A 21847-nucleotide genomic window follows, 5' to 3' on the forward strand; every position below is an offset into this window, starting at 1 on the left:
TTATTATGCAATAAGAAGCAAAACCCCTAATAAAGACACTGATTTTACTAGTAGCATCAAGGTATTTTAGCCACACCCATTGCTAACAGGTACTGTACATATATGATAAATAATTGTCCTGTCACAGCATGAATTTGCCTCTGTGCGCAAAACAAAGACTATAAACTATAGACTATTTTGCAAAGTTTGAACCCTGGTTTACTTGTGTCACACACACACACCCTGATTTATCACCACGCTACTTGTTCTTCTATTGTAATAAAAAACTTGTGTGCTTGTGCCACTTGCGACATCAGGACTCACACTTGGCCAAAGTTTACTCAAGCAGTGCTGTGTGTGTGAGAGTAAAAATGTGTGAAGAAAAGTGAGTAAAAAGGGGGAAGTGGGAGTGTACAGTGGAACTCTGTTGTGCAGATGTGGAAATTGGGTTAGAAAGGAAGGATGGAGGGAAAGAGAGTGAAGTCATTAGCATGGAATGTGGAAGTCTGTCCCTTCTCTGTCTCTTACTTCGCTAGTTTTCTCAGCTGCTGCTGTCTTTTCTCTCCTGACTCTGCCCCTCCCATCCATCCAACCATCCAACCATCCATCCATCCATCCATCCATCCAGCTCTTTAAATGGATGTTTGCCATTTTTCCTCCCTCCCACATTCCCTCCTCTCACCTCCCTCCTCTTCCTGTAGTCCCTATAAGTCAGCTGGACAACCTCAGCCACATGGGCTCTGGTTCAGCAGAGAGAACTATGCACATTTTTTCTTTGAGTGGTCCAAAGTATACAATACGCTGGTTCCATGCAAAACCTGCCAGTGAGGAGGGCTCAGAAAAAGCTTAGCCAGATGCCCTCCAAGATCTGGCATTGGTGGTATGGTCATGCATTCCCACCTTGAGGGCTGCATGGTCAGTATGCAGGCTATTGGAAATAAAACAAGGTAAGATTTAAGTTTTTTAAGATTGGATTAGTTTCCTTGTATGATGTCTTTTGTTTAAACAGTCTATTCTTGGGTAAATTATAAGAAGTATATCAAGATTAACATGTTATTATTTGAAACATTTAAATTATACAACCAGATTAAGTTAAGAATAGTGGTTATTAATTAATATGAAATCCAACAAAATCCAACCATTCATTCCATTGTTTCATGAGATTGTTTTCCCCAAATCCAAAAATGTCAGCAGTGACCTGACTGTACGGACATGTATTATAAATTAATAAGGTTATGCAATTCTTAAATGTTTTCAAATCATGAGATTAGCTAACTGCAGCTCTGAAATGATTTACTGGTAAATATAGTTGTATATCTTGGTATATGGTAGTATATTTTGAATGCTGTGCACCCATAATAATCATGTGGGTTAAATAAGTACTGAAATGCTTTTTTTGAAGTTTGTAGGGGTATAACTTATTAATCACAATCTTGGTAAACAAATAAGAATGTGTACTAGGCTGTAAACAGATGAATTGTGATGGACAAAATATTAAAAATAAGTAATGAACAATACCACTACAAGTTATGTCCAAATAACTTGTAGTCGTATGTTGAAACATTCTTTAGGGAAAGAATTACTGACACTTAAGTGATAAAGGTGATGGCATTAGCGGGCATTAAAAGAGTTTACCCAGACTTCCATATTAAAATTTCTATATATTTCATAGAGTATTTACTGTACTTAATAGTTAGCAGCAGATATTGTGGTTTAAAGGCATTTTTGGGTTCCTTCAAACATAAAGCAAGCCAAATGTAATCATTTAGAGTCATTTAATCTGAATATTTTTGTGGTTTAACATTCACTATCCTGTTAAATATTTGTTAGAGAGCTTTAACTTGTGATGCCCTGTTTACTATTTGCCCTGTGGAAACTGTGTGCTGAGAAATCCTAAACGACTATATGTCGAAGGTTTTCTTAGAGCTTATAATTGTTGTCAAATGTGATCACGCCTAACAGAACTGTGCAGCTGTGTGTGTGTGTGTGTACATGTGATTAAGTCTTTTTATTTCTTTTTGAGAATAAACGGGGACTATTGTAATTCCCATGTACCACTCTACTCAATCCCACTGAATGCTTTTCTTGTAACAAATGACCTAGTAAGACAAAAATCCTCCATACACAGTGACACTTAATGCTGTGTACATTGTAACTCTGTATTGTGTGTAAACTCATACATCCCTAGAGTATTGAATTTTTCTCTCAGCTTCCCAGTACACTTCTACTTAGTGCACAAAATCTGTCCAGGGAGCATTTGAGATCACAGAAAGCTGTGATTTAATTAACTATACACACAATAGATTATTTAAATTACAGTGACAGCAAACAAGATAGAAATGGATAGAGTTTGTTTTCTTTTACAGAACATGTCTATTTAAAAACAACGATAATTGTATTGGACATTCCATTCCATTTGCATTGCTATTGCTTGGCCAAGGAGCCAAAATCAATACAGAACAAGTACAAATTACCAATTTAGCAATGTGATGTGTCTATAATAATGAAAGCAAATACTTAAACTTTAGGGTAGTGTTTGCTTATGCAAAAACCATTATAAATTTTTTCCCCTTCCATTTATTACATAATTTACCTAAGATAATTATATCTTATGTGTAGTTATACAGGTCCTTCTCAAAAAATTAGCATATTGTGATAAAGTTCATTATTTTCCATAATGTAATGATAAAAATTAAACTTTCATATATTTTAGATTCATTGCACACCAACTGAAATATTTCAGGTCTTTTATTGTTTTAATACTGATGATTTTGGCATACAGCTCATGAAAACCCAAAATTCCTATCTCAAAAAATTAGCATATCATGAAAAGGTTCTCTAAACGAGCTATTAACCTAATCATCTGAATCAACGAATTAACTCTAAACACCTGCAAAAGATTCCTGAGGCTTTTAAAAACTCCCAGCCTGGTTCATTACTCAAAACTGCAATCATGGGTAAGACTGCCGACCTGACTGCTGTCCAGAAGGCCATCATTGACACCCTCAAGCAAGAGGGTAAGACACAGAAAGAAATTTCTGAACGAATAGGCTGTTCCCAGAGTGCTGTATCAAGGCACCTCAGTGGGAAGTCTGTGGGAAGGAAAAAGTGTGGCAGAAAACGCTGCACAACGAGAAGAGGTGACCGGACCCTGAGGAAGATTGTGGAGAAGGGCCGATTCCAGACCTTGGGGGACCTGCGGAAGCAGTGGACTGAGTCTGGAGTAGAAACATCCAGAGCCACCGTGCACAGGCGTGTGCAGGAAATGGGCTACAGGTGCCGCATTCCCCAGGTCAAGCCACTTTTGAACCAGAAACAGCGGCAGAAGCGCCTGACCTGGGCTACAGAGAAGCAGCACTGGACTGTTGCTCAGTGGTCCAAAGTACTGTTTTCGGATTAAAGCAAATTTTGCATGTCATTCGGAAATCAAGGTGCCAGAGTCTGGAGGAAGACTGGGGAGAAGGAAATGCCAAAATGCCTGAAGTCCAGTGTCAAGTACCCACAGTCAGTGATGGTCTGGGGTGCCATGTCAGCTGCTGGTGTTGGTCCAATGTGTTTTATCAAGGGCAGGGTCAATGCAGCTAGCTATCAGGAGATTTTGGAGCACTTCATGCTTCCATCTGCTGAAAAGCTTTATGGAGATGAAGATTTCATTTTTCAGCACGACCTGGCACCTGCTCACAGTGCCAAAACCACTGGTGAATGGTTTACTGACCATGGTATTACTGTGCTCAATTGGCCTGCCAACTCTCCTGACCTGAACCCCATAGAGAATCTGTGGGATATTGTGAAGAGAAAGTTGAGAGACACAAGACCCAACACTCTGGATGAGCTTAAGGCCGCTATCGAAGCATCCTGGGCCTCCATAACACCTCAGCAGTGCCACAGGCTGATTGCCTCCATGCCACGCCGCATTGAAGCAGTCATTTCTGCAAAAGGATTCCCGACCAAGTATTGAGTGCATAACTGAACATAATTATTTGAAGGTTGACTTTTTTTGTATTAAAAACACTTTTCTTTTATTGGTCGGATGAAATATGCTAATTAATTGGGAATTTTGGGTTTTCATGAGCTGTATGCCAAAATCATCAGTATTAAAACAATAAAAGACCTGAAATATTTCAGTTGGTGTGCAATGAATCTAAAATATATGAAAGTTTAATTTTTATCATTACATTATGGAAAATAATGAACTTTATCACAATATGCTAATTTTTTGAGAAGGACCTGTACATAAGATACCTAATGTTTTACCATATCAACACTTTTTATGAATATGTGAAATGGCTCAGTGATTTAGCAAGAATGTCTCAGTTTATCAAAAGCTGTTTTAGTTTAAAAATAATGTTCACTATTGTGAAGAATTTCAGTTTAGGACTGTAGACTATATACAATATACAGTATAACATTATACAAAAAAAAAAGATCAAGTGCATAATAGTCTAAATACAATAGTGAATTTTTGTGATGCATTAAATATGTATATGCCTCTGTAGCAAATAAAACAACATGGGCTTGTGATTAATTTATAATTTCTGCATATACAGACGCAAGTTGAGACAACAGTGCAAAGTTAAAACCATATATCAACAACCTCCAAAAAATGCAGCTGACCTCTCTCGGCTTATGCTTATGACACAAAGTGGAAACGTGTGGTATGAAATACCCACCTGTCATATGTTCTTCAATTTAAACAGTTTACAAAGTAAAATGTTAAGACACCAGGAAGCTAATGTAAACATTTAAATTCAGCTAAGATTGCGTATAATACATCTGCACGTCAGACTTTTATAAACTTCACTGCATTAGATCTTTTAAAAAATTATGGATGACCAATGATGAGTTCACCTGTATTTTACATTTCTGGCATGTGGCAGACGCTTTTATGTGAATCCAGTTACAGTCGTGACTGTATACAATTCAAACAATTGAGGATTAAGGGCTTTCTCAAGCGTCCAACAATGGCAACATGGCAGGTCTTACAGTAATAAAAAATATGTACCAGAAGAACACACAAATACACATGCTTATTTCATAAGTGAAACTTTTATTTTGATTTGACATTTGGAAAAATGTTGTCAGTAGTTTATATAATAAAACAAACAATAAGAAGTATTAAAGCCAGAAAAACTGATATTTTTGCAGTGGTCTCTTTTTTCCAGAGATGTATTTCGTGCATTCCTAAATCTTTTTATTAAGTGTTGGGATGTTTAATCATAACAGAAATAACTGTTTTTATTAAACCAAAATAAAGTCAAATAAAACAAAACCACTCTTTTATAATAGTAATTATATTGTCTGTGTCTGTTTATTAAAAAAAATAAAACACTGTAAGCATGTTTTTTTTCCTGTAATTGTATCCGTGTATCTGTTGATGATAAAAAGGAAATTAGGCAGCTGGGGATCCCCTCAGGAAAAAAGACAAAGCTGGGAATTATGAGAGATAGTCTGGGGGCGTGTGAAGATGAGGACCGGGGTGTCTCAGTAGGGACTGAGCAAATGCGTGTATGTTAAAAAAGTTGGGTCAGAGTTTTCCGTCTGCTTAACCCCTAGATCCCAGCACTACTGTGGGGCGTGGACGAATTTTTAAGAACATCTGGAGAAGCATTACAGATTTCAAAAGGCTGCCAAAATGTTTTCTTCTTTGCTCAGTCATCGCTGCTCTTTATAGAGTGACTGTGTTTGAAGTTACAATGCTGGATATGAAGTGCATGGCAGATTTATCACTTGTAAAAAGCACTACACACCATGCTGTGGGCTATTATTTTACCCAGTGAATGTGTCTGCCACTTTAGTATAATTTGAAGAGATATTTATTTGGTCAAAACTATGGCTGCACTTTCTGTTCATATATGTTTTGTTCACGTACCTATACAGTGGGGCCAAAAAGTATTTAGTCAGCCACTGATTGTGCAAGTTTTCCTATTAGAAAGATGAGTGAGGTCTGTAATTTTCATCATAGGTACACTTCAACTATGAGAGACAAAATGAGGAAAAAGAATTCGGGAAATCACATTGTAGGATTTTTAAAGAATTTATTTGTAAATTATGGTGGAAAATAAGTATTTGGTCACCCACAAACAAGCAAGATTTCTGGCTCTCACAGACCTGTAACTTCTTCTTTAAGAAGCTCTTCTGTCCTCCACTCGTTACCTGTATTAATGGCACCTGTTTGACTTCGTTATCTGTATAAAAGACACTTGTCCACAGCCTCAAACAGTCAGACTCCAAACTCAACCATGGCCAAGACCAAAGAGCTGTCGAAGGACACCAGGAAGAAAATTGTAGACCTGCACCAGGCTGGGAAGAGTGAATCTACAATAGGCAAGCAGGTTGGTGTGAATAAATCAACTGTGGGAGCAATTGTAAGAAAATGGAAGACATGCAAGACCATTGATAATCTCCCTCGATCTGGGGCCCCACGCAAGATCTCATCCCAAATGAGGGTCAAAATGATCATGAGAACGGTGAGCAAAAATCCCAGAACTACACAGAGGGACCTGATGAATGACCTGCAGAGAGCTGGGACCAAAGTAACAAAGGCTACCATCAGTAACACACTACGCCGAGAGGGACTCAAATCCTGCAGTGCCAGGCGTGTCCCCCTGCTTAAGCCAGTGCATGTCCAGGCTCGTCTGAAGTTTGCCAGAGAGCATATGGATGATCCAGAAGAGGATTGGGAGAATATCATGTGGTCAGATGAAACCAAAATGGAACTTTTTGGTAAAAACTCAACTCGTCGTGTTTGGAGGAAGAAGAATGCTGAGTATACACCATACCTACTGTGAAGCATGGGGGGGGAAACATCATGCTTTGGGGCTGTTTTTCTGCAAAGGGGACAGGACAACTGATCCGTGTTAAGGAAAGAATAAACGGGGCCATGTATCGTGAGATTTTAAGCCAAAACCTCCTTCCATCAGTGAGAGCATTGAAGATGGAACGTGGCTGGGTCTTCCAGCATGACAATGATCCCAAACACACCGCTCGGGCAACGAAGGAGTGGCTCCGTAAAAAGCATTTCAAGGTCCTGGAGTGGCCTAGCCAGTCTCCAGACCTCAACCCCATAGAAAATTTGTGGAGGGAGTTGAAAGTCCGTGTTGCCCAGCGACAACCCCAAAACATCACTGCTCTAGAGGAGATCTACATGGAGGAATGGGCCAAAATACCAGCTACAGTGTGTGCAAACCTGGTGAAGACTTACAGGAAACGTTTGACCTCTGTCATTGCCAACAAAGGTTATGTTACAAAGTATTGAGTTGAACTTTTGTTATTGACCAAATACTTATTTTCCACCATAATTTACAAATAAATTCTTTAAAAATCCTACAATGTGATTTCCTGGATTTTTTTTCCTCATTTTGTCTCTCATGGTTGAAGTGTACCTATGATGAAAATTACAGACCTCTCTCATCTTTCTAAGTAGGAGAACTTGCACAATCAGTGGCTGACTAAATACTTTTTGGCCCCACTGTACATCATTTGTACAGAAGGTATATTTGTATTGTTTGTCAACCTAACAAAAGCTCATATTTACTAAGATAAAGATAAAATAAATATTAGTTTGAATATGCACTCTGATAGATTGTCTGTGTAGTTATATTTAATAGGAATAGTTACAGACAGTGGCAGTTAAACATCTAGCAAGGGCAATAGCAAAGTAATTACTGCATAAATTATAAATTATACAGTTTTAAAACGTGTTTAAAAGTATTCATATTATTTTGACGCTGGATGATTGTTTAAATTATACATATTTATTGTTACTCTAGGAAATAGACAGGATTACATTGACCTTAGATAAATAACAATAACTGCATGTGTGCCGGTGGAAACTATTTAGATGTTAATAAGCCATATATGTAAAAAAAAAAAAAAAGTTTACTGTATGCCAGTGGGCTATCTTTTGAAATTTAATATAGCTAAAATACACCGACGAGGCATAACATTATGACCACTGACAAGTGAAGTGAATAACACTGATTATCTCTTCATCACGGCACCTGTTAGTGGGTGGAATATTTTCGGCAGCAAGTGAACATTTTATCCTCAAAGTTGGTGTGTTAGAAGCAGTAAAAATGGGCAAGCGTAAGGTTTTAAGCAAATTTGACAAGGGACAAATTGTGATAGTTAGAGGGTCAGAGCATCTCCAAAACTGCAGCTCTTGTGGGGTGTTCCACGGTCTGCAGTGGTCAGTATCTATCAAAAGTGGTCCAAGGAAGAAACAGTGGTAAACCGGCAAAAGGGTCATGGGCGGCCAAGGCTCACTGATGGACATGGGGAGTGAAGGCTGGCCTGTAGCTCAAATTGCTGAAGAAGTTAATGCTGGTTCTGTTAAAAAAGGTGTCAGAATACATAGTGCATCACAGTTGCAGGGCTGTTTTGGCAGCAAAAGGGGGACCAACACAGTATTAGGAAGGTGGTCATGATGTTATACCTAATCGGTGTAAAACATATCACACAAAATAATACTAAAAAGCAGTACAATTTGTACTTTTAATTCACACATACAGAAAGAATACTTTTATGTCAAGCCAATGCAAAATATATTACAATGACAAAATGTCCTATCCAAATGTATACACTATAATGCCTCTTTGGCTTACCCACTTACTGACGATTTGTGTGACCTTGGCATTTTGTTCTCTTCGTACATTGTTGTGGTAGGAGTTTGAGAATGCAGAGGGGGATGAATATCAAGCAGACATGTCTACGCTGGCATCGCCGGTCTCTGCCAGCAGCCCTGATGTTTATGTTCTGCCTCTGACAGAAGTCTCATTACCTCTCGCCAAACAACCTGGTCGCTCAGGTAAGACCCTTTTCAATTCCATAATACTTTATATTATTCTATTTTGTTCTATAATATTTTGTTCATATATACTTTTTCAATGATAATGGGCTACTTTTAATTCCCCAAGATGTGAGTGATTGAGTGAGTAAATGAGTAAGTGAGTGCTGCCCTTAAATGGACTAGTAGCATTGTTAGGGTTTAATGCTACATTGCCCCTACTGTTTCTGGCTGGTACCCGAGAAACCACAACCTTGTTTGGATACTCAATTTTGTTTTAAAGAATTTTCATTGATAATATTAATCAATATTCTATTTGATCTCACTCTATTCTATATGGACACTCTATTTTCCACTTCCAACAAATTGCCACTGTTGGTCCCCTGAGCAAGACCCTCAACCCTCAGAGAACCTTAACCCTAACAGAGAAAGTGGATAGAACAGGAATAGTGTTAAACTGGGAACTGGTTGTCATAATATGACAGGCTATTCCAGCTGCGACAACCCAGTTCTCTAGAAATAGAGGAAAGACAGAGGACGCTAAAACAAGCCAGGGATGGCAAAGTACAAGCAAGACTGCCACACCATGGACTGGTGCAGCCAACACCCAGGGTTGTTCCCGAACGTGGGGCCTGTCGCAGCCATACAATGCTGCGATACCTAATGAGTTCCCTAAAAAGGAAAAGAAGAATGCGGAAAACTAAACCAAACCAAGCCCAGCATCACAGTTTCAGAGAAAGGTTGCCAGCAGAGGAACTGGCTTATCTGTGAGAGAGAAAATGTAATAAATACAAAAACTCCCACTTCGAGCAAATTAACGTCTGTCAGAAACTGACACATCACTGCCTCATCTGCCAAAGGCAGAGATCAAGAATTAATCAGATGATACAAGTATCATCAGCTGAGTTTTTGTGCCATTTTTAGATCCAGCAAGATCCAGCAATGCCCATACATGTGCCACTGCACAGCACCTATGATATTTTTCTTAGAGAAGCAGCTATGTGGTTCTTCAGGCCTGTGAAGTTCAGAGCAGATAGCAGAAGAGTCACCAGCTCTTCTGGAAGGATTGTCTCATAAAGTTTCTGTTTATTCCTCCTACTTTAAAGTACTACTCTCCCCTCACATCCTTGTGCTATCTTACACTCTCTCTATCTCTCTTATTCTTACTCCTTTTAATAAAACATCTGCATGTTGCATAATGCCACCCCCACAGGCCTGCATTATTTCTCTTTGGAATGTTTGTCATCCTGGGGAGCATTTGTGAAATCATTAAAAAAAACAACAACTCAGTTTGTAATTTATTTAAGAGATATGATTAAAGTCAAAAGTTTACTTTCACTTGTGAGGTAAACATGCATTGTGTGTGTTTAGCAGTTTAGTGATTGTAATGATTTCCACAACTGTTCTTTTTCTGTGACTATAGAAATGGAACATAAGAAACGTCTCTAGTCCCAAAAGCTTTACGTCGCCAAGGGCGCAAAGGCTGCTGCACAGTACAAAATTTCCTGTTCCTGCTTTTTCTTTGTCATTGTGATAAGCAATGAACTTTAGTTGAGCTTTAAGGTGCTGGTTTTGTAGCATCTTTTTGCACATCAGCCACTAAGCTTATGGTGTCCGTTATCCAAATATTTAAATAAAAGCAGTTATTGAAAAATGCAGTTTTGATGATTTGCTAAAACATTTCTAAAACTTCTGTGTCTTTAAATCTGGGTACATGTGAGTGTGCTTTAGAGATCTACAAATCTGGTTAAAAACAAAACTATTAGCCACTCAGGCGGCGCAGCGGTAAAATACGCTAGCACACCAGAGCTGGGATTTTGAATACATTAAATCTCAGCTCTGCCATCTGGCTGGGCTGGGCGGCTATATGAACAATGTTTGGCTGTTGTTTATCCAGGGAAGGAGCCAGATAGGGACCTCATTACTGATGCAATTACAAGCTCTGCTGGCTGATTGATGGCGTCAGAGAGAGCACAGAGTAGAGGAATAATGCTGATCAGGGTGTGACTCTCCGTGCACAAAGCTGATTGGCATATGAACTCACACCGTGCAGGCGAAAAGATGCAGTCGGCTACTACTCACGTGTCAGAGAGTGCATGTGTCAGTTCGCTCTTCACAATCAGGGCGGAGGGCAGCACCAGTAGAGAGGAAGCATAATGCAATTGGGTAAAAATTGGACATGCTAAAAATCAAGAGAAAAAGGGAGAAAATGAAAAAAAATTATTCCCAGATTTACTATTTTAATGGTAATAATATTATTGTTGCAACTTACAGCTAATACATGCAGTAATGCATATTTTCCACTTATTAAACATATCTTTATAGACCTTGCTTTGTGCACAGAGCCACAGTCTTGCTGAGCAAAAAAACTGTTGTCACAAAGCAGACAACATATAGTTTATTTTATATAATTAATTGTATAGGCTTGTTAGCAACATATGTGGCTGGAAGATCTGATCTTACTGATTAGAAGGTTAGTCCACATAAGTCCACATAACACCTCTGCATGCTATTAATTGAGGTTAGTTTCTGTGGCAATAAGCAAAGATATTGAGAACCTTATTAAAATGGAATGTGTATTTAAAGATCATATTGGTTTTGGCAGAGCAGGATAGGGCTAATAATTGGTTAAATGAGTGTTTTAAAACCTTTTATGGATGCACATTGGAGTAGACACACATGGTTCCTAAATTCATGCACTTCCAAATGAAAATCAGATTTTTTTTTTTCTGTGTTAAAAAACATCCATATGGACTAAATCAAAAATACATTTATGCCTTAATTCAATATGAATTCTGCATGCACATCCATGCACAACATATGGCACAATAATTGGTGTGTTATTTTACACTAAGTTCCCAGCTGGTTCATTGGTGGATTTTTTCCTGTGATACATTACAGTATATGCTGCTTGGAACGTGAATAGTGCAGATGTATAGGCGATGAGGGTATGTGAGGAGTGGTCACTATGATGTCACTCAGAAAATGGAATCCCATAAATCTCTTTAATTAATTACTAGCCTCTACAGTCTACAAAATGTCATCAATTTCAGGGTAAAGTGAGTGTCAAAAATAAGAATCAGAAGTGTGTGGGTTGATTTTAAACCTTAGAGATAGAAATATTGCTTTAGTGCCATTAAGAACACACCCTAATGCAGCTGTTATCTTTAGGGAACTGCACTGCATTCACACACACTGGTCTCATGAGTAGAGTTTGGAGAACAGAAATTACACACCCACAGTAAACTACATGACCAAAAGCATGTGGACACCTAAAACGTTAATCCTTTAAGTACTTTCTAATTTAAGTTATTTAATTTGTCCTTTGGCATTATAATAGCTTTCAATCTTTTAGGAAGGCTTACCATTCAAATTTGAAAAAGGACTCAAATAATTATGTGCACAGGGGCATTGCCATGCAGAACAGGAGAGAAAATTTGCCAAACTGTTGCTGCAATGTTAAAAGCACACAATTTTCAAGAATGTTTGCATCTAATAGTGGTAAGCTTTACAGCATTTATACTAAAACTTGCATATAATAAGATTAGATTTGCATGCAGCTACTCTACGCCATAGAAAACACAATCCATAAAGGTCTTGATAAACAGTTCTTGTGCTGTCATTGCATCCAGAGGCAGTTTAGAACTTGCATGGCTAGGCTGTAGTTGTTTCTGGACATTTCCACTTTTAAATAACAGCATTTACACATAACCAGGGCAGTTGTAGCAGGTCAGATGTGTTAAACAGAGTTCATGTTCGTGAATGTTGAAATTCAGTAAGCTTTTAAGTCTCATTCTGCTGCCGTTGTTTGTCTATGACTAAATGACTATGAAGTCTAATTTTATGTATTTGTTAGCAATGGGTGTGGCTCAAATAGTCCACACACTTTTGATTATGTATAAATAATGTGCCTGTTTATGATTTCACTATTTACAAGCGTGAAACTCTTAGAACAACACATTTGGACAGAATTGAGTGTTAACATGTGATTAAATTATGTTCTTAGTATTACTCCTACAAAACCTCTATTGCAACAGAACAGCAATGTGAAGTAACAGGAATGTGTGTGTGTGTTTAAGATTCCATTTGGATAGACTAATGTGATTTATCCCTGTTGTCTGTCTAAAGATTCCAAGCAGCCACTTGGCCAGATTCTCTGTCCAGCTGTGTAGTACAAGTGAAACCATCTGATGGTCATCCACAGACATGTTGCTCCCTCAGCAGTAGTTATGCCTGGTTTATGATTCATTAGTGCTTCTGAAATTTACCTAAAACAAAACAGAAAAAAATAGGGTAATATAAGTAAAATACATTATGTTGTCTGTAAAAAAACACTAGATATAAATAATAAATAAATAATAAATAATTGCACCAGCAGTGCTGGGCAAGATATGTCAAAAGTATTTTAAATAATATATTTCATGAAGAATATATAATATATGCAATAAAATATACTACCAATTTTTTCCTGATACAAGAGTTCAGCTGCTTAACAGTCTGTCAGCTGTTGCCTGATTCTTCTCTTCATGTGCTTTCCATATAGTTTGTTGCACCTTTTAATTCTGTTGCATTTCACACTTTCTGGGTGAAAATATACACATGGCAACACAGATGATCAATTTGGGGGCGTAACAAGTTCAATAATGTAAAGACTTAAGCTGTATTTTTATGTTGAAAGGAAATTGTACTGCTAAATTTCTGCTAAAACATGGGCAACACTGTTTATAGTTAAATGAGCATTACAACACCATGGGATTAGAATCTGCCATGCAAGAAAAAACGCCCCTATGAGATCAGTCAAACCTCAGTCAACATTTAGGAATTGCTGAGTAAAAGTATATTTAAACTGTCCCAATTTTTAGAAGCCACACATAAACCATAAAAAACATCCAAACAATTATGGTGTAAAGCTAATTCTGATTTATTACAGAAAGCGATCTTTATATGGTAACTGTGGTTCATTAAAAGCCACATCTGTGATAATGTGTCCATGTCCAGAAGTTTTTTCCTTTACTTAATTGCAGTGGCACTTCATGCCCTCATATACCAGAGGGCACAGGGTCTATGCTACCCTGCCCAGATCAAGAATGTTGAACCCATTTTAGCCTAATAAGTCTGAAAACAAAGGTCTAAGTGTCCCCCTGCTCTCAAGGGTACCAAGCAGTGGCAGAAGGACAAAGCAACCAATTCTGCAATGAGACGGAGGAATGACTGATGACCGTTGACTGGAACATGACATGGGCGTAAAATATGGATGTCACAAAAGCAGCACGTCATCTGTTCACAAAGAGCTATCTGTCTAGCAAGAGTGAGAGATATTGTTATGTTCCTAATGTTCGAGCTGCTGAACTAGATGGTGCTGGTTGATTGAGCAGGATAAAGATGTGCATTGAATCGACACTGCAGAATCGTTCAGTTACACAGAGCTGGGAGCATTTTTCATGGTTTTACTGCTTATATAAATTTTTTTCTATTTTAATAGAATATTAGCATGAATATACTGTATATGGATGTAAATCTTTTTGTTATATATTTTGTTAGCATTTTGGAGTCATAATATTTGATTGGATCTACTTAACATGGGAAATCTGTGTTCTGCTGCTCAGTCAAGAATATGTTTGCTTAAAATTCTTAGAAATGAAAATTTTTGGTTTGGGTAAGATACTACTTTGAGGAGAGCTTCTTCAATCGTCAAACCAGGACTGCACATGGTGAGAGTTGCAGTGGTAATTTTCTAGAATCTAGAACATTCTTAGCATTGTGGTTGAATTCTTTAAACTATGTTTGTTTTTTTATTATTTTTTGCTGCTAGCAAAGTAAGTAAGCACAGTTTGAAAAGTGTTTTGTGTAAATGCTTTTAAAAGATAAAATTGGTTATATATAAAAGTGTAAAGACCGAGCAGGTAATACTGTTATTTAATTGTGATTATATTTCTTAATTAATTACAAATTATAGATTTATACTAATGAGATTAGGTTTAGGTTTTTATTTACTGGTGCATTAAATCACAAACGATCCAAATGTTACTGAATAGATTTTTAGACAGGGTGTCTTAACTATTAAATATAGCATTAAGAGGAACCTAGATTACTAGACTAAAGTCTTACTTTGATTAATTGATTTATAGATTTAAAGGAGGGCAGCACAGTGGCACATCTGGTGGAGTTGTTTCCACACAATCAGATGCTGCCAGCATTACTGCTCTATGCATCCTGTAGAGAGTACATTCCTGCCTTGCGCCAGGTATTTTTGTCGGGTGGCGCTGAACCCATTATGACCCTAACCAGGATAAAGGGGTTAGTTTAAATATATGAATGAATAAGCGTGATTTTTTTTCAAATACTGCCAAGTTTAAAATGTTTTTAGATGTTGGGTCACATTGCTGGGCATAATCTTGCTTGTACCATTGCCAATTACTATAATTAAAACTCCAGGTGTTGTAAATTTTCTTACTTGTAACCATTATGTATGCACATCGCAAAAGGTATATAGTGTTTGTGTGTCTACATATTTTCAGTGTGTATTTTTGTTTCCTCCTATATCTAAAAATTGAATGTTTTTTAGTGTTTATTATGTTTTGGTCTAGAATGAATGAATGAATAAATGCCTTTTTTTGTGATATATACATATATAGGTTTACAGTACAACGAAATTCTTTCTTTGCATAACCCAGATTGTTTGGAAGCTGGGGTGAGAGCGCAGGGCCAGGCTTTTGACGGCGTCCCTGGAGCAGAGAGGGTTAAGGGCCTTGCTCAAGAGCCCAACCTTTCGATTGATAAGCCAAAGCTCTGCCCACTAGGCCACCACTGTCTAATTATTGTTATTACTATTATGCAGGCCCACCACCACTCAGATCAGTGTTTGAATCTCAGCGGTGCTATCAGATGTCTGGGCATCTACTCAGACATAATTGACTATGCCTGAGAGGCTAGGGTGGGGTGGGGTTAGTTGTGGGGAAAGAGTGGGGGGTTGCATCATGAGCGCAAAGCAAGAATACCCTGCAATGGTTTGCACCCTGTCCATGGTATTCCTGCCTTTTGCCCAATGTTTCTTGCTAGAATCAGACCTGCTATGACCCAGGCCAGGATGAAATAATAATGAAATAATAATAATAATAATAATAATAATAATAATAATAATAATAATGTTCCATTGTTTTTTCTGCAGTCCAACTCCTGAAGTCGACAGACACCACACGCAGCAGTTTGCTGTACATTAAAGAGATTGGGCATGGATGGTTTGGCAAGGTAAGCTTTCATTTTTTCAATTTTAGAATTTTACACATCATCATGCTGTGCTGTATGCAAATTAACTCAGATCAAAAGCTTAAGCCTTTGCTTTATAGATGCACTCTGTTTAATCCTGAGAATAAGAGTCACACTCTGGCACCAGCACGACCCCCAGGGACACACTAATCTCACTGACCTTAATGTTAAAATTATTAGGGATTTTTGTATTTGTAGCTTTATTGTAGCTGTAGACTACATTTGTGTATGTGTTCAATGAATGATGTGCTAATTATTTCATTTTCATGCTTTCTCTCTCTTTGTCTCTCTGTCTCTCTATACACACAAATGTATAAACATTTACACTCCTCAATTTGTACCATTGACTGGGTATGTCCATATGTGTGTGCCTATTTTTGTGTTTGTCCTTGTCCTATTTGCATGAACTGTCATGTCTTACGTCTTACCATGTATATCTATATTCATTTCCAATTAAACACTTTTTCCTGCTTTATTAATGTAATTTACAAAATTTATATTTTTGTTAAACATTTGTCTTAAATGTCTTCTTATTTGTTATTTCTCTATTATTTAAATGTGTGTTTTTGTGTCTCCTTGTTCCTGTGCATATTTGTTGTTATATGTGTGTGTTATCTGTCTCTTCTGTGTGGGTATATATGTGTGTGTGTGTGTGTATCCAGGTGTTGTTGGGGGAGGTCACATCTGGACTTAGCAATACCCAGGTGGTGGTAAAGGAGCTTAAGACGAGCGCCAGTGTGCAGGAGCAGATGCATTTCTTGGAAGAAGCACGAGCATACCGGTAAACAATAGTAAACTCAATTAATTGTCAGTTACAGTATTTAAAGTAAGGAATGAGGGGAGGTTGGTAATCATTTTAGTCTTTAATTCACTCATTCATCATTAATCTTTACTGACCACTTGATCCTGGTCAGGATTACAGTAGGTTGGTCTCCACCAACAAATGAATTGATAGAATTATAACCTGGGCAGGACTTACTTACCTCCAGTCACATTAGGGGCAGTTTATCATAGCCAAACATTCTTCTGCATGTTTTTGGAAGGTGGGAAGAAACCAAAGCGCCCAGAAAACACACACAGGCCAATTTGTAGTAGCTCAAATAAGCTCTAATTGAACTGAGGCTCTCCTTGCTGAAAGGTAGTAGTGCTAGCCAATCAGTTAATCTTACAATTATTATCTTTTAAAAATAAAATGTATTGATGTTGCATGCCTATTACAGTAGTGCTTTAGACTACTCCACATTAAACTTATCTAACTTTGCATTTATGGACCTCACTTAGGTACCTCACATACTGTATACCTGGGACATAGTCATGTTGAAACAGTGCCTTGCCAAAAATTGTCTCCACAGTTATAAATATATAACATTCATTTTTATAATGTAATTTATAGGTGTAATTACATTTGTGGCTAAAACACCTGAACTTAATAATTTGAAAAGTCGTCCACATCTTTTGGACGTATTGTGTATCTTAGTATATCTTAGTATATTTTATTTAAATCAAAGTATGTTTAATTTGCTTGCCCTTAAAATTCTCTTATTTAGAGTCACATTGTCTACTATTTTACTGTCACTGTAGATGTGGAACATCTATATAAACATTAAAATATGACTCAAAATATTTTGTTGTGAATTGTTTCTTTTGTGTACTCACTGTGTGCTTTATTGTTACTCTGGTCTTCAGGTCCCTGCAGCATCCTGCTCTAGTACAATGTCTGGCTCAGTGCACAGAGGTCACGCCCTACCTGCTCATCATGGAGTTCTGTCCTCTGGTGAGTACTTGACGCCTAGTAGTTATAGATCAAATAAATTAATGAGTTAATGAATAAAAAAATTTATGTAATATAAAGTTCAACTACAGATTTATGTGTGAGCGCAGCGGTATAAGAACACTATGTAAATAGAGTAACTGGGCATTTGTAACTGGCACAGATAGATATATAGATGTAGATATATAGATAGATAGAGATTGACAGCACCCCCATTTTTTATGCCCCCTCTACTCCATTCATCAATTAAAAAGGTACCACATAGTACGATTACATGGTAGTTACATGAAGTCAATGATATGAGTTTATCAACTGCACTTCTGACATTGATGGGTAGGCAAATTGTATGTGGATTACACAAAATGGTAAACAAGACTAGATGCTGTCAGCTTCAGATTTATTAGTGGGTAAAGGTGGGTGGAAAAATGTAATGTAAACGTAATTAGCTTTATTTCTCCATTTATTAATAAATATAAAATGTATAGCTAAAGTAAATTAGTACAACTGAAGTTTGTTAAAACCATGTGGCCCTCATATAAAAAATCTAAACAAAACCATATTCACATTTATATATTACCTTTTACATTTTAACTAATGGTCAAGGAAGTGGTCAGCCATGGTTTCCTTTTTACTGTAACATAAATATAAGGTGATGAATGCCAAAATTACTTAAAGCCCTTATAGACCCATTGTGTACCATTTTATCCTTATTGCAACAAGTGTACTTCAGAGTTCTAGACAAGCAAAAAACAGGATGCATCCAATCCCAATTTGGAGTGTCGAAGGTCTAAAAAGGTCTGAAACTTTTGTGAATTCAAGGGGTGCTAAAGGGCTACATTTCACATCACAGAGTCCGACAGAGCTTTAGAGCCAAATAGTGTATTGAATAATGACACTATTAAGTACAAATAATTCATCTTACATATTTTTTTTCTGCAATATAATCTGTTTTTTTTTGTGTTGAAAAGCTTTGTAGACCTTTGGAGACCAACATTTTACTTCAATAACTTCAGATTAGAATTAGTTTGAGGCTAATTTGAAATTTAGAATTTGAAAAAAAAGCTAGAATTTGAAATGGTGATTGTAAACAACATTTGCCACAGGAATAAAATATAATATTATTATATTATTATTAATATGTATATATATATATATAAAATATTCATATAATGACATATATGCAGTTCCACAGGACCATATAATGCATTAACAGGTTTCCCATACATCCTTATAGGAAAAAAATACCTTGAAACTCAGCGTCTTTTAAACTCAACATCACCCCCAGAACCAGTTAATGTTGAGTTTCAAGGTATCACCGAATTGAAATGATTTCATACTGATGTCAGTGCTGTTTGGGCTGCATGCATGGGGCATACTAATGCTTGGTTATGCTGTTTATTTTTTGTTGCTGTTGACACACTAGTTTTTATCTCCTTGTTTTCCATGGCAACAGGGTGATGTGAAAGGCTATCTGCGCAGCTGCAGGGTGGCAGACACTGTGACCCCTGACTCTCTGCTTCTACAGCGAATGGCTTGTCAGATTGCCTCAGGTCTTCTGCATCTCCATAAACATGACTTCACACACAGGTGGGCTGCCATGAACCAACTCAAAATTCAAAGATGCAACTATACAGGACCTTGAATAATCAGTGTTTCATGTTTTACCAGCTTAGGCAAAGTTTAGTGATGTTGAACAGGTTTATTTTTAGGTCTAAATTTGGAGCAGCTGCATTTATTTTCACTAACCAGTTCTGGACAGGCCACCAATCAATCACAGAGCAACACACAATCATATCTTATTACTCACATATTCAGGGGCTACACCCACAGCATTTTTTTTTCTTTAATTAGTGACAGGGTTGCAGCAGTTAGTGTAGATGCTGGGCAAGTAGTCTAGTGGTTAAGGTTCTGGACTAGTAATAAGAAGGTCAATGGTTTAAGCCCCACCGCTGCCAGGTTGCTGCTGTTAAGCCCTTGAGCAAGGCCCTTAACCCTCATTTGCTCAAAATGTATACTGTTATCTTAAGCCGCTTTGGATATAGGCGTCTGCTAAATGCCAAAAATGTAAATGCTGCACAGCACAAGGGTCCAAGACAACTGGATATAAAGCTTGCGTTTACCTTTTTGGCAACTTGGGCATGTTCCTCTTATGTCTGCTTGAGTTTTCCTTTTGTTCTGCTGCTGCCTATCACCTTCCAAAAATGCAGATTGGCTACTCTAAAATGCTTCTAAGTGTGAGCTAAGATGTGAATAATTAACTGTTTTGTGGACTGAGATGGGCTGTATAAACTGTAAAAAAAAGTAATTCTCCCCAAAACCATGAATAAGAAAAAGGCAAAGAAAGTTATGCCAACAGTATGATTGTAACTGCACTTAGTAATTTATGGCACTATGTGGATTCTTAATAAACATAAACTTGATGCATTAAAGTTAAACAGTTCTCTGGTTGACTCTTTTTAAAGAATTACTAATGTTGTTTTCCCCAAACCTGTCATAATGTACTATAACATAATACACCACAGAAAACACCACATCTTCTCCACCTATTGTGCATGCACCAAGCATAAGCCAGCAGAGGTCACAAACATTCAAATAATTAACTAAAATCAGGTCTAAAACCTTTTTGTGGTGTAGAGCTGCAGGAAAACATTTGTTTGTTACAAACGTTTATGCTTGTAAAACATACTGTCCCAACTGAAGCAAAATATGCAACATAATCTAGGTAATGAAAAAGACTAAGAATAATTTGTGGTTGGAGCTTCCTTTCTAGGTTCCACTGTCTACTTAAGCTTGGTAACTTCCTGTAACAATATCCTGATGCTGCCTGAGTGTTCCTCTGCTACTCCAGCATCAGTGATTTTGTTGCTGGAGGTGTCCACTTTTCTCTATACAGACAGAATGTGTTCTTCTGTTAGAAATTTGCTATCTCTTATATGTCATTTTAATTTTAATTGATTTCTGGGTTTCCTTTACTACAGCGATCTGGCTTTAAGAAACTGCTTTCTGACATCTGATATAACTGTGAAGATTGGAGACTATGGATTGGCAACAAGCAAATACAAGGTATGGTAACCAAAAATGTCTCTACATTGTTGTATCTGTTTGGGAATTTGCTTTGTAATGTGCTGTAGCACATTGAGGTGTGTTAATGAGACAAAATTACCTGATGTATGCTTTTTTAACTAGTACTGCTGTACAGATTTTTGCCTGACTAGTCGAAAAACTGTCTGCCTTTCCCCTTCTTCTCTGTAGGATGACTATTTTGTGACATCGGATCAGTCCTGTGTGCCTTTACGCTGGATTGCTCCTGAGCTGGTAGATGACGTTCATGGTAATCTTCTTGTGGCAGACCAGACCAAACAAAGCAACATTTGGTGAGTGTATATCTATCATTTTAACTAGTGGAAACTAAAATAAAAAAGTAATGTCATTCATAATAAGCTGCTGAAAAGTATTTTATTACATAATGTTCACATTGTGCAACAGCCATCTCAAAAACAGGTCTGTGCAGTTAACAGCATAATAAGTATAATTGTAGTCTCAGTGCACTAGCTTTTCAATAAATTTACTTGATCAAAAATAATTTTATATTTTTTTACATCCTAGCAACATTTTATGTATGTTTGTGTGCCCTAGGTCTCTCGGGGTAACAATCTGGGAGTTGTTTGAGTTAGGGAATCAGCCTTATCGACACTACTCTGATAGACAAGTCCTCAGCTTTGCTGTAAAGGAACAGCAACTGAAACTACCAAGGCCTCTGCTTCAGTTTCCTCTCGCTGACCGTTGGTGAGTTTTTTACCTTATGATGTTTGTATAATGTTTATGTTACTGTATATATTATGTATGTATGTATGTATTCTGTATTGGATATAGATTAAACAACAGTGAGCTTTTGTTATCAATTTGTACCTATATTTCCACGTTTGGTGGAACAGCTACAGCTGCACGAAGATATTTGTCTTTTTTATTATTAACCAAACTTACAAACCCTATTTTCAAAAAGGTTGAAACATTTTATAACACAACATTTTATAAGAATATAAGAA

The 21847-nt window shown here is 37.2% G+C and overlaps 1 protein-coding gene across 1 annotated transcript in view; it reads left to right on the forward strand.

The window, feature by feature from the left end:
• aatkb (apoptosis-associated tyrosine kinase b) overlaps window positions 1-21847 on the forward strand; it is a 61515-nt gene that overhangs the window by 30185 nt on the left and 9483 nt on the right. The window contains exons 3-10 of the mRNA XM_063002883.1: window positions 8644-8785; window positions 15933-16012; window positions 16693-16811; window positions 17717-17804; window positions 19255-19388; window positions 20780-20864; window positions 21054-21175; window positions 21438-21587. Coding sequence (XP_062858953.1) covers window positions 8644-8785; window positions 15933-16012; window positions 16693-16811; window positions 17717-17804; window positions 19255-19388; window positions 20780-20864; window positions 21054-21175; window positions 21438-21587 — 920 coding nt within the window. The remainder of the gene's footprint in view (window positions 1-8643; window positions 8786-15932; window positions 16013-16692; window positions 16812-17716; window positions 17805-19254; window positions 19389-20779; window positions 20865-21053; window positions 21176-21437; window positions 21588-21847) is intronic.

Source organism: Trichomycterus rosablanca, chromosome 10, assembly GCF_030014385.1.
Source record: "Trichomycterus rosablanca isolate fTriRos1 chromosome 10, fTriRos1.hap1, whole genome shotgun sequence".
NCBI classification, from domain to species: domain Eukaryota; kingdom Metazoa; phylum Chordata; class Actinopteri; order Siluriformes; family Trichomycteridae; genus Trichomycterus; species Trichomycterus rosablanca.